This window comes from Arvicola amphibius, chromosome X, assembly GCF_903992535.2.
Source record: "Arvicola amphibius chromosome X, mArvAmp1.2, whole genome shotgun sequence".
Taxonomy (NCBI): Eukaryota; Metazoa; Chordata; class Mammalia; order Rodentia; family Cricetidae; genus Arvicola; species Arvicola amphibius.
In genome coordinates this window covers 96,331,515-96,349,182 of record NC_052065.1, presented here as the reverse complement: position 1 = coordinate 96,349,182, position 17,668 = coordinate 96,331,515, and the positions used below count along the sequence as shown (strand labels likewise).

The 17,668-nt window shown below is 38.0% G+C and overlaps 1 protein-coding gene across 4 annotated transcripts in view; it reads right to left on the bottom strand.

Moving 5' to 3' along the window:
• The window catches only part of Pak3 (p21 (RAC1) activated kinase 3), an 82,375-nt gene that overhangs the window by 3,110 nt on the left and 61,597 nt on the right, over positions 1–17,668 (bottom strand). For all 4 annotated transcript variants that reach the window (XM_038316410.1, XM_038316411.1, XM_038316412.1 and 1 more), the window contains 5 exons: positions 15,073–15,121; positions 14,700–14,812; positions 13,207–13,324; positions 11,467–11,566; positions 10,772–10,968 (listed from right to left, as the gene is read on the bottom strand). In XM_038316410.1, coding sequence (XP_038172338.1) covers positions 10,772–10,968; positions 11,467–11,566; positions 13,207–13,324; positions 14,700–14,812; positions 15,073–15,121 — 577 coding nt within the window. The remainder of the gene's footprint in view (positions 1–10,771; positions 10,969–11,466; positions 11,567–13,206; positions 13,325–14,699; positions 14,813–15,072; positions 15,122–17,668) is intronic.

Sequence of the window (17,668 nt, the reverse complement as noted above, 5' to 3'; positions counted from 1 at the left end):
TGGATGTACGTTAACTACTATTGCGAGCCTACGGAAGGCGATGTAAGAGACAACAGTAACGTCATTCCTAGGAAAATGGATGGAAGTGAAGAAGATAAAATAAGCCAAGCCTAGCAAGACAAATGTCATGCTTCTTTTAATAAGTGAAATCTAGATTTCCAATGAGAAGAAAGTATCAAAGGAACCATTGAGGAAAAGGAAGGGGATGAGTAGTGGGGGACAGGATAGATGAACGAGGGTCAGAATTACCCAAGTACATACTAGCGCATGAATCAAAATGCCCTTCTGGAAGTTATCACTTTGTACAATGAACATGCCCTATAAAATTGCATATACTGAGAAAAAAGTAAAGATAGACATTTGTTAAAAGTAGCTCTCTCTGGCATTACAATTACTGGTGATTTAGTTTTTAAAATATATTTTTCAACTTTGAATTCTTTTCTACAAGGGACTCAATATTAATTATTATTGTCATTTTAACTCTCTACCAGGAAACATTACTTAAAATGCATTTTAAAAGCTGCAGCGTCCAACCTTCATCTATTGTACTTTGTACTCTTAGGATTAAATGTCATTTTCATCAAGAACTGTCCTTCAAGGAAAACAAAAACCTCAAACTACTTCTTTTCAAATTATTAGCTTGATTTTATTTGCAACAGTATTATTTCTACCTAATTTCCATTGTAAAAATCCATACAGTCAGTTACATTATGGACTAAGCTGGCCTTTGTGGACCAGTCTGGGAACCTAATCACTATGTATAAGGCTGTTTCTATGGGGAAATGCACTCTAGATTCCAAATAATTAACTTAAAAAGGAACTTTGGGAACACATCCTGTGCCTGAGCTGGGGTCTGTCTTCATAAAAAAGAAAATTGCTGCCCTCTGCCTTGCTAATGAGACACAAATACAGTTGTAGCCAACACAACAATGACAACAGGAAAGGGTTTACCAGCAAAGGCAAGTCTCAGCTGAAGCTGACTGGGGAAATAAATCTGCACATGAGTGCTCATGTGCCACTTTTAAAGAGTCACTGAAAATTCAAGGAAAATGAGTTGGTTGAAAGAAACGGGACAAGAGATTTTTGTGGCGCGTTAGCTGCTTCTAGTGTAAGCAAGAAAGAATGGGATCATCTCTGTGATCTCTTGCCTCACACCCCGACCTCACAACTTTCAACAGTTATTCTCCTAGGTTCTACCAATGCAGCATTCAGCTATGGCTTTCACAGCCCTCTACTTCCTTCTATCGCCATGATCGTTGCTTAGGATCAGGACTGTTCTTAGACAGCTTTAATATTTATTTATTTATTTATTTATTTATTTATTTATTTATTATGTATACAATATTCTGTCTGTGTGTATGCCTGCACGCCAGAAGAGGGCACCAGACCCCATTAGAGATGGTTGTGAGCCACCATGTGGTTGCTGGGAATCGAACTCAGGACCTTTGGAAGAGCAGGCAATGCTCTTAACCTCTGAGCCATCTTTCCAGCCCCTTAGACAGCTTTAATACTGTCCTAATTGATTTTCCTTATTTGGCCCTTTTTGTTCTCAATCCAACCCCCTAAAAATTCTATCTTCCCCCACTTTTTTATCTTGTCACTCATTTATCTTCTTCAAAGTTCTTAGTGGCCTCCTATTGTCTAAAGATGTAGGCTTTGGATGGTGTTGCCCCAGATTCCTCCCCAAGAGCATTTAAGAGAGACAGGAGAAGGTGGAGAGAAATAGTAGAGACTTTAGGATCCTATGTTCTCATGTACAATGATTTGTCAAAGGAGTTTTGCTTTTCTTTCTATTTATCATTCTAAATAACACTTCATTGGTACCAGGAGATAAATATACTTGTTTATAAAAATATAAACTTACCACTGGTCCATAAGACACGTAAGGATAGGCATGATATATGGTATATTTGCTTTCTTCTTCCTTCGTCAGCTTTTGTCTGTTCTATTCTCACTCTAGGGACTTTCTCTTCCTTCTCCCACCCATACATACTAACTAAAGCTCACGTATTAGTAACACCAATTTGTTGCTTAATCCTGAATAGGAAACACTCTTTCTCAGTTTCCTCTTCTTTTTTTATCTCCTTCTTGTATATGGTAAACTGTTACTTGACTTTGGGGCACAAAGATAATGTTATCTCCTCTTCAGTCTTTGGCATCTCTCTCAGGTAGATGCAGTATTCAACCACTTCGGTTTTCAGAGGACTGCTTTGTATTTTAGCATCGAAGACCTGTTTCCCTCATTCTGAAACAATGAGGATAGTTGCCCCCTCCCCCCTCCTCTGAGCTTCGAGAGTCCACAAGTCCATTTTTACAATGCATTTGGTTGTACTGATTATCTACAGATTTGTCATTACTCCGGGACTGTGAACCCAAGGAAAGGAGAAACTATACCATCTATGATCATCTCTGAATTTTGTACTCATTTGCTAAAAATAGATATTTAAAAGATATATTGTTGTATAATAAATGTCAAAGTTTATTAATTTAGCTCCTCTGGGAATATAACAAATTGATACACAAAACATTAAAGTTTAGAACATTAAGTACTCTGTTAAATTATAAGAAGATAAAAATAAAGAATGAAAAACAGAATTTTTGAGTTGATACAAAAGTGTGATCACATTGACTACCACTACTCACAAGGGGAGAAATAAGAAAGCTCTATGAGTGGTGCATTTAAGGACATACTATCAAAGGGAGGGACATCTAGACCAAGCTGAACACAATGTGTTTTATTCAGACAAACCCAGAGATGAAAAAGATCTTGAAAAAATTGTGTTGCAAAACTTCACAGTTTCAAAATTTTCTCCTCCGTAGCTGAGGCTGACCAGGGAAGGTCCTCATACAAGAGCATATTGGATCATAAGATCCGATACATCTAGTGAGGCAAGATAGAACCATGGTTTATAGACTGCATTTATATTAGAAATATGATTGGAAAAATTAAAATGGTAGCTATTTTCCACTGTATAAACATAACTAAAATTTTCTAGTATTGAAGACATCCCAATGATAATTATAACTATCTTGACAATAACATACAACCATTAAAGTTTTCACTATCCCTAAGTGCAACTGAGTTTACCCAAGTACTAAGAGAAAACCAGTGTGCCTAATTGGAGGAATAATTGAATTTACCTTATTGGCAATTTCCTCAGTTGAGAAAGATCAAAGCCCTCACTGTGGAAGTTACCACATTTCTCGAAAGGAGTCTCAAGACAATCCATATGTAACCCATAAATTTCCATTAAGGCAGTTCTGAAATAGGACTATTTAATTAAAAAGCTTTAGTTTGTGACTTCAATTCATTATAGCAGTTTACAAAGTTTACGTTAAGTCACTGAAAAATAAGCCAGGAGACTTTCTGGGAAATATGTTTGCAAGTATAAGAAGTATCAGCACCAATATAATGAAACAATTTACAAAGCAGATAGGGTATGGTTGAGAAGTCTTTTCATAAGCTGAGCATTTGGGATTCATAGTCCATTTTCCCATGGAAATTATGTTATACATATTGAGTGGGTTTCCAAATGAGTCCACACAAAATCTACTGAGTGTACAATATCATTGTGTAATAAGAGTAAGAAGAGGTTTACTCATCTAAATGCCAACATCAGTGCACATATGTTCATAGCAAGAATGATTACATAAAATTGAATTACTAATTAATGTTAGCTTATATATTCCACATGACAACTTCCTGGGGTAGGCTATTATGATCTTAAAGTGACAGGCAAAGCATCTGTCCTGTGGGGATAAAAATAACAACTTGCCCAGTGTCACACTTCTAATAACGTAGAAATCAATAATTGAATACAGGTATGCGTTCAGACTCCATGTTCTTAACTGCTGCATGACACCTCTCTTATCTTTTACAGTCTCTGGGCAGAGGCAGACAAGGGAAGGCATGAAATGGGGCATACTGTTTATGAACACCCAGCATACTTCATTCTGTTTTTCCCTGTACAGAGAAAATGGACCTCTTTGTGGTCAATCGTTGTCTACTAGTTTGGAAAAGGAGAACAAAGGACACATACATAACTGGAAGAGAGAAGGTGTGTTTTGTGTGTGTGTGTGTGTGTGTGTGTGTGTGTGTACACGTGTGCGTGCATACTGGGAGTTTCTATAGTCATCTTGTATTCTGGTTGGTACCTGCAACCTCCTGCTGTCCCGATTCCTTTCTCATTTTAGAATTTTCTACTCAGTGCTTTATGAGCAAGATTTGGCAATGGGCAAGTTGACACATTGTGATTTAGTTTACCTGGGACTTCAGAGGTTAAAAGCCAGAGCGTATTGCTACTCTGGTGTGCTTATGGATTTCATGAGAAGCTCTGACATTCCTCATTTTTTTAAAAAAGGGTTAATAGAGTCCAGCCTGCAAAAAAGTCACTATACATGCGTGCACTATATACCATGTTTCGTTTCACCTTCATACCACAGTGCAATAGAGCACTACAGTCTAATTTACCTCTATATTATCTCGCATACAGATTCTCACCTGTCTCCCAATTATGAGGAGCTGTTGCGTTGCTGCTTAATCCTTAAAAGCCATTTTAAAAGAAGTTAGGGATCTCTTCCCTTACAGGTTTATAATAAAAGATAATTAAGTAGAGCTGACTGATTAGGTGCCAGCTTAGCTTTGGAATACCTTTTCCCACGCAGAAAGCATTGGCCAGTGTCGTAAAATAAATACCAGATGACTCTAACGACTCATGTGACCCATTCTAATCTCTTAGTAAGAAACGTGTAGCAGGCAACTTGCATTCATGATGTGATCCTACAGGACCATAGCAGTACTCAAGGTTTGGAACTATGGGACATTTGAAAGTGGGAGTTAGGATAGAAATATAGATTTAAAAACATAAAACAGGAGGAAAGGAGAATGGTCCAGGAAGTCGAGGAAGAGTGAGAAACTGGAGAACTGGAGGAAACAGGAGAAAGAAGGCAAGGCAAGTGCCAAGAGACAACAGGAAGGAAGGCAGTTGGGAGAATGATTAAAAAGAAAGATAAAGGCTAGAAGATACGGGATGTCAAAGGAACCTGTACTATCCTAGGCTTCATTCTGCTTTGCTCCATGGTGGTGTGCCGAGAGCCTCAGCTAAGAACTTTCTAGGTATCTTCTTATCAGAGTGCAAATGGTTTTCTAAAATGATAATTTGACCAAGTTAGAAAAGACATAAATCAAAACAAAAACAAAAGTCAGAAGTCATCTTCAATTTCAGGAAAACTCTGATTTTCTTGGTGAATTCATATTTCAAAAGCCATAAGATAAAACATATGAGTGGATATTTCCATGGGTAAATGTGCAACCACAACCCAAGATTCGTTTCTTAACAATGATCTTTGATTTTGACAGCCTTAATTCCTCAGCCAATGGTATGGTACTTATTAGAGGAATACGCATATGTGGCCCTGAGCTATACCCAAAACATCCTTGCCTGTAAGTACTCTGAGGAATGATAAGAAAAATCACAGGCTATGGGAATCTCTCTGGGCCAACAATGGTTTCTTGATCACCACATTTTAAAACATTCCCTTTTCTATGCCTGGTTAGCTTCTTGGGTTTTAGTTTGCTATGGAATCGGTTTCTCCCTTGGCTTTCTTCTGGGTCATAACTCACCAGTTTGAACTGTCTGCTTCTGTTTAATCTAAAGGAAACTTGCAGCTTTCACATGGCCAAGTCCCACTTTCCTATGTTGAATTCTTGACAAGCAATGATTCTTAAGGGGTTCCTATCTTTTGACAGGCAATTTTTTCTTATTCAAAAGAAATGCTGTTACTATTCTATAATTATTTTACTTGTAGTTATCCCAACTCTCCCCCCCCTTTTAGGCATAGGTTAAGCCTTCAAAGGAAGAGGAGTGTCAACAACCCATCAATAAAGCTTGCTGTTCCACAGCGGCTTATGGAAAATGAAGGGAATGCTCCCAGCTCTCCCTGAAATACATTCAAAACAATATTGACTGAGTGCTACCAAAGTATGCTTGCTTCTCTGGTGTTCAGGAAGTTTATGTCTGACTTTAATTCCAAATGAGCACACGCCATCAAACCCAGACATTCCAATCCACAGCACAGGTTCCAGTGGTTGGAGGGAACAAGATGCAGTTTGGCCCTTAGTTGCTGTTGTTCAGGAGCTAGGACTTCTCTCATTTTGCATAATGGTCTTGAGACATACCTGCTCTGGTTATAAGAGAAAAAGTAAGAAATCTGACATTTGTGTAGTACTTCAAGAGCCAGTAAAGAGGAACAGAGGAAGTCTCTTAATGTGGCAGCAGGACTTTACATGAGTTGTTACCCTTCTTTCTCCACAGTCATAGAGGTAATGCACTCAGCCACACCCATGGTTACCTTATGCTCCAGTATATGCTAGGCACTCAGCTGCTGGCTTGTTTTAAATACAAACCCCAATTTCAGAAGACAAAAATTCATTTAAAAAAGTATTATCATGGAGATGTATACTCAACTAATATTGCTCCTTTTTGATAATGTCATAGTTTGAACTGCTAACTTGGTACAATCCAGAAGCACCTGGGAAGAGTCTCAATGAGGGGTTGTCTAGATTTGGTTGATCTCTGTGCATGGATTTTCTTTATTCCATTAACTGGCGTGACCTGCCCATAAAGTTATTAATTCACTGTCCTTTTATCTTGACGGTAGGTATATTGAAACTGCATGCTTCAAGTTTCTACTGCCTCTTGACTTCCCCGTAATGGTAGACTGTAACCTGAGATTCTGAATTTAAACATTTTCTCCCTTACATTGCTCTTGTTGGGGTATTTTTTTATCACAGCATCAAAAAGAAGCTAAGCTATATAGTGCTAAGGTTGAAAATGAGGAAAAGAGAAGATTTCAACTAGGCTTTGATGCTCTTATTTATGATTTCTTAAATGAAATGGACAGTATGAGCAGAAAGTGTTTTCCTGGTTAACCAACTGTGCTCAAACAGAGATGAAGGAATGCTTCTCACTACAAACAGTGCTCTACTAAGGTCTTGCCATATCGATTGATTCACTTTTGGCCTAGTTCTAGTTTCCACTTTTCCCTAGGGGATAGAATCCAATGTTATTAGCTTTAAAGTGCCACAGAGGACTCCAATGTAAAAGCATGAGGAACACAAGTAAGGTGTGTGGTTCACACACTATACCACAGGCTGCTTTGGGCACTGGAAGCAGTAAGTGTATTCCAGTGGATCAGTGTTGAATACAGCCCCACTAATGCTTAAAACAAAGGCATTAAGCAGACACTTAAAGGGGGCTAGAAAGTGACACATAAAACGGGATTATAACAGGTTCTATATGGACTTCAAGTGGACATCACGGAGACATTTCACGAGTACCAAAATTCATCACAGCTTGATACGAGCAAACCTACTATGTGTGAGGGTAAGCATAATTTTTAAAAGAAAGGTACTCTCTTTGTGTTGATTTAGGAAAACAAATGAAAGCTTTGTTGGGCAGAAATAACTATCTTGTTAGAGTCAGGTCTTTATGATCACAACTCTTAACAAAATGTATCATCCATTGGCAGAAAAGGCAGCGGTATCAACGAAAGATCAGTGTTTGATGTGCATATTCACAGAGAAAGATGGATTGGTTTTAAGCCCCGGTTACTTTGGCAAACAGAAGGAACGAGGCACTTATTTATTAGAGGGCTGCATAACATTGCTCATGGGTGACAGAACAACATGTCCAAGGCCAATTAAGACACTGGACAGTGAGGAGGACAATAAAGAAGGCAGTCTCCTCTCTGTCTCTAGAAGAGTCGCCAATACCACAACATCAGGACAGCTAATAACTCTCTGATCTTTTAAAAGGATTTCATGAGCAAATTAGGTCAATTTATTTACATTTTAAAAATTTCAATAGTTTTTATTACTGGGCAAAAGAAGTAGTCAACTTTTTCTATCAAATGTATATTAGCAGTCAATATTGCCGACAATTTGCTCAACTGAATCAAGCATAGCAAAAACACAAGCCACCGTGAAATGCAAGCAACTTGGTAATGCACAGCCTGAGACTTCACTTGGAACCTGTTCTGTTTAATATGACCTTTCCTGATAATTATATTAACTTGTACAGAATCCTCCACTCCATGGGAGTCAGGTAATAGGTGGGGCACGGCGAATCCATTAAATGAATGAGCAAAAAATAACTTTAAATATCTTCTCTCCTTTTCCTTTCTTTTCTGTTCATGTTCATGAACTTACACATACATTTTCTACAATGAACTAAACACAGGGCTAGATTATTTACATATATCATTCACCTAATTTTCATGTAGATTCAGCAAGATGGATATTAACCCTATTCACAGAAAAGAAACAGGTTTATAACGGTTTGAAGTGACTTTTCAAAATGTCCAGAGCTTTTAACTTACATAGTCAGGACATACTTAAGTACCCTGAGTACTTAACTGGGTCTTTCTGCCCCCCACAAGTGCATGCCACTCTTTATAGTATCATTTTAACTCCTTTTCCCTCCCTTTACTTCCACCTGTTTCAAAGGCTACAAATGGTGAACTGGTGGTAGATTGGGATAATTTTCAAGAAAAAAGTAAGTGCTCTTTCCTGCCTTCCCTAAAGTTGCGTGGTTTTCTAGTTCCCAACACCTTGTCTGGTTCCCAGAATTGATGAAAAAGTGGGCTCCCTATAGTGTCACACTGTATCTTTCAGTTTGCAATCTTCCCCTGGTTCAATGAATACACTTTTCAAGCCCCAAATAAGGCCAGCTAGGTCAGGATAGAAGAGTTACAATAAAGCTTAAAAGTATTTCTGGTGTCTAGAAGAAGAGAGCTTCAGAATCAGGCTGGCTCAACATGGACTGACTAATTAATTAACCAGAGGCCAATCACATAAAGAGAATACGGCACAAAGTTACAGTCAATCCTTGTCAGTGCAATTCAACAAGGTGGACTTTCTGGCAGGTCTTTTTGTGACAGTCTTAATGGAGGCTTCCTGAATTACGTGGTTTATTAATTTACAATACTTGATAGAAGGCTATGGATTTTAAGAGACAAGCTTTTAATTATGAGTTCTGATCTCAGGCTAGAAGATGCCTATGGAGATTAAAACTTGTTTCCTATTTTTCCTAGTAATTAGCAGTCCAGCTAAAGAGAGAGAAATTATGACTAGGGAACAGAAGAGAGCAGTAAATGCATTACTGAGACCACTTGCCTTACATGGCCATATTCAATCCTTAAATTCTGCAGGTTGTAAGTTACTCAGCAGAAGGCAGAAAGCAAAATATCTGTAATCCATTTAGTGCCTCTAAAGTTCAAAGACTTAGGGGAGGAAATTCATAGAAACAACAGACCTGATGTGTTCTTTCAGCGCTGTTTCTTAATGGGCAAAGGTAGTTAAACAGTAAAGAAACACCTTTGTAGTTCTCCTGATGCACTGTCCCACAGGTCAGGGGTGGACTTGATTAAACACATGGAGGGCTGACCCAGAAGTGGTGGGAAAATGTCCCTTCCTTTTCCACTCAGCCCTGAGGGCAGCTAATCAACGCACACAGCTCACTTCCAGATTGTTTTCTGAGTCAAGCGGAACAGCCCATAGGATTCAAGAAGGCATTCACTCATATCTGTTGTTTTCTAATTGGTGTAGGGACGGAGCAGCAGCCAAGTGCCAGGGTGGAATCAAAAGGAGTGAGGATTAGAGGAGGCCCCTCCCTCTGTATTGGCAACATGACTCTCAATTTCAAAAGTTTCAACTGCAAAAACAATTAGACATTTCCTTCACAGATTTCTTGGCATATATGGAAAGCCACATGTATTTGGTTTGAATATAGACTTTGCAACCATATTGAGAATACACTTAACTGATGATCAAGGGCAATGAGTTTTGTGTACAAAGGATAAAACACAGCATTAGACGCGTCATAATAATGACACAGACTTTTGAACTGTTGTGTGTGAGTTTTAAGAACAGATTTGAATTTGTGCTTATTTTCATTTAGCAACAATCTCATGTCCTTTATGCATATGAGATATGATTTTTGGTTTACTGTGAAGTTATATATAATCCAATAGCTTTTGACTTACATCTACATTAAGCAAGTGCTTCTTTTGTATTTGACTTTACCCATCGATCAACTACACATAACTGAATAAAGCCATTGGGGTTAGGGTATGAGTTGGAAGGTTTTATTCACTTACTTTTTCTTTTCAGAGGTAACTGAACCACTTGAGGATCAAACCTCCAATTATGTAGTAGAAAACTGAGTTCTCTAACCCAAATAATTTCCGTTCCTCTTCTATTTGACAAACTTCTAATTAAGTTTGTGATTTCATCAGGCTGAAGCTATGTCTATTTCTGTCTCATTCAATGTCAACCAAGCTGTTCTTGCTAAATGAATCATTACTGACAAAAAAAAAAGAAAAATTCAACTTAAAAAAATGATAACTGCTTCTGGAAATGTATTGTTTTCCTTTGTTAAAGTAATAATGAAACAAGGCCTTCCCAGGTAGATCGTTTTACCAGCGCACAGGATAAAACACCCTTTCTTCCCACATCCTTCCTTTCATCCATTTCTACAGTTTTATAGTAGGAAGCTGTATATTAAATAACATTGAAGACTTTTGTTAGAGAGACCGAGAACAAGGTACTTTAAGCTCAGAGCAATTTATACACCATAACTCAGTGTCTCTGTGTTACCTATTCCAAGAAAGTTTGAGTTCTGACCAGTTTGGGGAATCATTAAATGGTATTTTCCCCCCCCCCCTTTTTTTTGGGGGGGGGGTAGGAAGTACATGATTTTTTCTCACTTACCCTGAGTGGGTTTTCATTAAGGTAAGGAGGTTCACCTTCCACCATTTCAATGGCCATGATCCCCAGAGACCAGATATCAACTTTTGGACCATAAGCTTTTCGAGTTACCACCTCAGGTGCCATCCAGTAGGGCGTTCCCACCATAGTGCTTCGTTTACTTTGCTCAGGAGTGATTTGAGCACAGAACCCAAAATCAGCTGTAGAGAAGAAAAGTCTATTAAAATGAGCCGCCCAAACAATAATTTTTTTTTTGCAATACTTTATTTTCCCATGTGGCCGAACCTTCCTTTCATGTGAAAATGAGCATTTGCCAATGCTTTGCTCACATCTTGATCATGACCCGATCCCTCAGCTACTACTTATTTTAAAGGGGTCTGAATCAATTGACAAATGGGAATACCATTTTACTAGAGTTCTATATCATTCCCTCCTAATACCTTCGCATATATTTACGGAAATTTTCCATTTTCTAGTTAGTTATTTGCTATCCATTCATTCTGGATGCTACTAGACGTTCTGAAATATGAATTCCAAAAAAAATCTGGTCACGGTCTATAGGAACAGACTATCAGACAAGTTCTTTAATTCAAATTAAGCTCTAACTACTTTCAAATAAATCACTTTCAGAAAACATTATCTTCTCAAGGTAGACAGTAGGGCAGTAGAAATTCCCTGATTATTTTCTGAATACATACTCAATTTGACAGAACCATCCATCCCGAGGAGAATATTGTCACTCTTTATGTCTCTATGGATCACTTGATTTGAGTGCAAGAAATCCAAAGCTTGGAGGCACTATCGAATCAGAAAAAAAAAAAAAAACAGTTCTAATTATATCACAAAGATTTTTTCTTTATCTCATTTCCAAGCAAAATTTTGGAAAGGTTATGATTTGATGTTGTTAAACGAAGTCGATTAATGAATGCTTTAACACCATTTTCAAACTGCCTTACCATTTACATCAGTGATGATACTTAGCGTTATGTATTTGAGGGCTCTCGTATCTCATTATAGAGTAAATAATGAAGTAGATAATTTAACAATCAGTACTAGTTACTGTTACAGTCCAGTTGACCAGTTAACATAATCAGGTTTTGGTTTAGATTTCTAGGTGATTCTATAAGCCTCAGTGTACATGGTGAAGTTTGATTCAGTAGCTCTAGCACGGAAAACAAGAATGTACAATTGAAATAATTTGGGGGGGGCTATTTCTGATGGAAAGGTTTGAGGATGGCTTCCAGTTCTAAAATAACTAAAGGTACTTGTTTGGAAATGCTTTTCTCTTGTAATATTAAAAAATACAAAATACAGGTTCAGGTAGAATATACTATTAGCTGAAAGATTAATATTATTTAGCTCGGTTGTACTATCATTGGTTTTCAAGTTTTTATTTTACTTTGTGGAAAATTTGATGGAGGGTGTATGCTGTAAAAACAATATTGGTCAAAACAATGGAATAAAACATCGTCAAAGTGGCGAGAAACTAAAGGAAGAAACATTTATCTCTCCTTATAGATGGCAGATCCTCAGGTTCAATATAAGGAATATTCAGGGAATACTGTAAAGCAATTACTTTGTGGGGTGAGGGATGACTGTGTTGAGATTCCTCTCCGAGTCTGTGAGATGGGTCACACTGACTGCTGAGGTTTATAACCTGAGCTCAGTTCCCAGGACTCACATGATGGAAGTGAAGAACCGAGGAGTTCCAGAAGCTGTACTCTAATTTCCACATGCACACATAATATATATATATATATACATATATATGTATATATACATATATACATATATACACATATATGTGTGTATATATATATATATACACACACACACCCCACACACACATTCACACACACACACCCCACACACATACACACACACACACTCCCCACACACATACACACACTCCCCACACACATACACACACACCACACATACACACACACACACACACACACACACACCCCACACATACACACACACACACAGAGAATCAAACTATGTATTAAAATAAAAAATAGCTTTCTGGAAAATAAATGGAAATATAATGCAGTTTGTATTCTATGGAACTCATTGAACATGAGGAACACAGCATTTATCTTGTAAAAATTCCCACAAATCAAAAGGGAATGCCATGTGTGTATAGCAACTGGCCATGTTCCCTGGCACTACTATGTGTGGGGTTAGATAAAGTGTCTCCCGAGTAGCACATTAGAGCTTAAAGGGCCACAGAAAAGCAACTAACGGAAATAAGGGTCTGGCAAAGGTGATGCAAGGACATGATATTAAATCATAGTTTAAATACATTTTTTAGTATTTTGAGTCAAGAAAATATGTTATTGTTATTTTGATGCTAGAAATATTCTGAACAATCAGAAAGAAAGCTTTAACCAATTTAACGGGTCTCATAAGCAAGAAATACTCTCTTTTCTTACCTCTCTACAGACAGCTGCTATTTGTCCTTCATCCATACAGGTTTCTGTGACCACATCAGTTAAAGAGCCGCCAGCCAAGTACTCCATGACTACCCACAGTTCATCACCCACTAAGTAGCTATAATAAGAAAAGAAAAATAATTTGACTTTGGACTGAGGAGGTAAAGACTCAGGTCTCATTTGTGATGAAAGTCGATAGTGTCATGCCCATTATCTTTAAGTGATTATTGGAAAGCAATCTCCAGTGCTGGAATATAGGAAGTACAGTTCCTGGGTCACCTCCCAACTTAGGAAAAGAGCAGATTACTCAAACCAATTATCACTATCTTCTTACAGAGAAGCGTGAACACAGTGACTCACCCTGCCCTAATATCCAAGCCATTAAGCCTGGGACGGTGGCATACACCAGTAATTGCACCTGCTTGGGAGGATAAAGTATGCTGACTAGGAGCTCAGGGTAAGCCTTGGGTCTGTGTAAGTTCTGGGCCATCCTGAACTGCAGGGATATTTTTTAAAAAATCAAACAAAACTCTACCTCACTATGAAGCAAAAGTCCTATTCTGCGCTGCTCAAACTACAGTATTTGGGGGACCGACTTGGCAAATCTCCTAAAATTCAAATTTCACAGGTTCCATTGTCATTAGTCATGCACGAAAGGCTAGAAATCAGCCTCTTTAAAAAGTATGAATGAAAGTTTTGCAAAACTGCAGATGCGCAACTCGAGTTCATGCCATACTGCTGCAGATGGGCCAGAAAGGGTGCGCGGGGAACACTGATCAAAGCTTGAAACTTCAGTGTCCTTTCAGCTCTCGCTGCCCTACCATATCCATGTCTATTGACCTACCACAGGCAGCGAGCCTTTAAGCTCATGGAGGTTGGATCTAGCCTTGGTTCCGTCACCTCCCATCAGAGACCCCAACAGAATGGTGCTAAGCAAACAGCGAGTGAAACGGGAAGAGACGGAGGGTAATGACAAAAGAGACTCAGCACAGTGTTTAAGTGCCCATTTGTAACACACGCTTAATACCACTGGTGAAAGAGGAGGTAAATACCTGCTTTAGGAAAAAGGTTTAAGGTTAAAGTCTCAATTCCTCTGGCCTCACCGTCAGTTAATCATAAAGCACCCATTAGAACAGGGCTATTGTTGGCTGCTTTCTTTACTCAGCCTCCCAGGGACCATACTGGCTCCAAACAGGCATTTGATGAAATGATTAAAACACCATTGTTTTCTGCTAGATCCACTAGTCCATTTCCTGGTAACAGAGAGCCACCATCCTCAAAAGGAAATCGCATAAACTAGCTTTGTTTAGAACCAAGTCCGTAAAACGTAATTTCAAATGTTTGATGGGTAGACAAAGATTTACTTTATTACTTTGTATCATTTCAGAAATATTTGCAAATGATTATCAAATTAATAAATTCACAATAAATGACTTGACAAGAAAATAACATCTTAGAAAGAAAATACATAATGAATAAGAGAAAATACTTACCTATCTAAATAATTGACAATATTGGGGTTCTTATTTTCCCTCATGACAAGAATTTCATTAATAATTAATTCCTTTTTGGGTTGCTGTTGAAGGTTCATTTGCTTTATGGCCACCTGAATGAGTATTAAAATAAGGAACAAATTATTATTAAATATACGTGAGTAACATTACACAAATTCATTGTTTACATTTTTTCTGTTCTACAAATCTGTATCTTTTCTTTCGTCAATCATTGTTATATATTTCAAATATTTTGCACACAAACAGATTTAAGCTCTCATTGTGACCTAATGCAACACACTAAATACACATGCCGTCAACAGAACAAACTGGGTCAACACAAGGAGAAATAACAAGGAGTGGTAGCACAAACCTCTTGTCCTGTTGCAATGTCTAGAGCTGTATAAACAGTACCGGATGCCCTAGAAAAGTGAAAAATACCCAATGAAAAAGAAGTCAAGACGTTTCCCATAGATGTCCCGTGTATGAAAACGTGATTCCTTGTGAGGAGAGTTAAGTTAGCAAGATCCAAGATTCAGTGCTGAAGTAAGACAGGTGTAGGCTCTTAACAATTACTGTGGTCTGAGTATTTAGTAATCGATCTCCTTCTTTAGCAAAGGTATAAGCACACGGCGTCACAACAAGTGCCTTCTATAGTAACTACATCTAAATCTATCACAACGAACCCTCCGTGGTGGACCAGGACCTCCCTTTTCTTTCTGGCATCAGTTCTTGGGCCCTCCACCAGGCATTCGCGGATTTAGCATACTGGCCTTGGTCTCCTCGGAGAAGCCATGAAATATTTGTAATATTCTTCATATATTAAAACAACCAACATATTGGGACTCTGATTAACCTGAAGCAAATTTCAGAAAAGAATAGATCATCTTCTGCTTAGTCAGCTGTAACTCAACCATTATTTTTAGCACGTGGATGGGGTAGCTGCTTTATGTACCTTTCAGCCTGCCTTTAATGCTTCAGTCCCTTACAGTGCTGTGTCAGTGTTGTGCCTGCACACAGGGATAAAACTGAGGCTCTGTTGCACAGCTTCAGCTTCTTTTTTTTGCGCTCAATTCTCAACAATTTCTGTGAGTTTTCACTCCTGGGAAATAACTTATTTTAAAAAAATGCATTATTCCTTGAGTCTTTGTAGTATTTATGCTTTTATTTTATTTTAACTTAAGAATATATTGTCCGGTTCAGTATCTTTCTGTGAATTACACATGTTTTCTGAAGGGCTTCCCACCATCATCTCTAGATGAGTAACTATTTCATTTGTGGCAAAGCAAAAAACAAACAAATGACAAAAGCCCAGCTAGGATAGAAATCTGCTCAGTGGCTCAGTGATTTATTTACTAGACAATATAACAATGCTCTAAGGTTTAGGTGTTTGGGTTTGGAGATTCTCTCTCTCTCTCTCTCTCTCTCTCTCTCTCTCTCTCTCTCCCCGCTGCTTCTATCTCTCTGTCTTTTTGCCTGTCTGTCTGTATCTCTGTTTCTCTTGCCCCTATATAACTCAGGATGGCTTTGTTGTGATCGTTTAACTTCAGTCTCCCAAATACTGGGACTACAGTCATGAGCCACAACTCCAGAATCAGGAACTGGTTTCTTATGTCAGACATTTCCTTATGAATCTTCTCCCTGGAAGAGCCAAAATATTTCTCAAAAGCCTATGACACTTATATTACCTGTTCCCAGAAAAGGAAATGGATAGAGTAGGGCAAAAAATATTGGTCTAGGCAGCAGAAGTTTAAGATCGCCTCATTACCACAAGCTGTGTAACATTCGGCTAATAATTTCCCAGAGATTATAGTAACAGTAAGTGTGTATTGAATGTATTCTGTGTCTCAGACACAGTGCTGAGAACTTTATATACATGATTTTATGTGATCCTTCCCATATTTATCTACACTATTCTCATGTCTTAAGTCAGAAGCCTGAGAGGCAGAAAGGTTGAGTAACCTTCCCAGGATAACCTGGGATAACAAACCACAGTCTACTTAGCTTTAGAATTAATTTAGAATTAAAAAATTCTAAATTAATTTACTTAGTTTTAGAATTCGCTTTTGAAATGAGGCTAAATATTACACTTAATCTCTAGGTGTTACCTGAATGAACACTTAGCAATTCTCAAAATGGTTTATGCTATATCAGACAAATCCATCTTTGATACTGTATATTAGAGATTATGCATTCAGAGCTTATAAGTTGATGCCCCATAAATATTTGCTGAGTGCACACATTAATAAGAATATTCTTAAGCAAATATTCAATTATAACAAGATCTTTCCTTTCAATAAAGTATTTCCTCCAATTGAATCTTCATGAGACACTTCCTTCTTGGAATAAGGCATTAGACATTCCTGAGTTTGGGGCCAGCGTGTGATTTATCCTCTTGAACTCAGAGTTAGGCTGAGTTCAGAGGAATAGATCATCTCAACCTGATGCATATTTCATCAGGAATAAGCCCCAACGAGCTCCGCAAATTTATGTTTTTAAAACATCCTTATTTGGTTTATCTTCAGATAGTTAAAACACTTGCATACCTTCTGGCGCAGAAGAACGACAGCATTTGTAAAATGAGATAGTGGCAAAGGACACAAGTTAAGAAAGCATTTGGCCCTGAGTCCACATCAGTGTTGAAGCTTAATATGGTCACTGCTGTTATTAGTCCTTATTGCTGCTGTAGCTATTCACTTCACAGCGGAGAATAACTGATGTGCTGACTGCTGGTTGCCCTCTCCCAGAGGTCCAGCCCTAAAATCCTTGCTACTATAGCTTTACTTTTCAACAGCAGGGTTTTAAGGGTGATTTGTTTGCACAATTTGTGAAGACTTTTTTTCAGCCTCTCTCCCTTGAGAAATGGTTTTGCAGTTTTCTTTTTACTTTTTAAGCTTAGAACACATTAAAAAAATCATACATGGGAAGTAACAATACATAAAATAAGTAAGATGAGAGCTGGTCTAGTT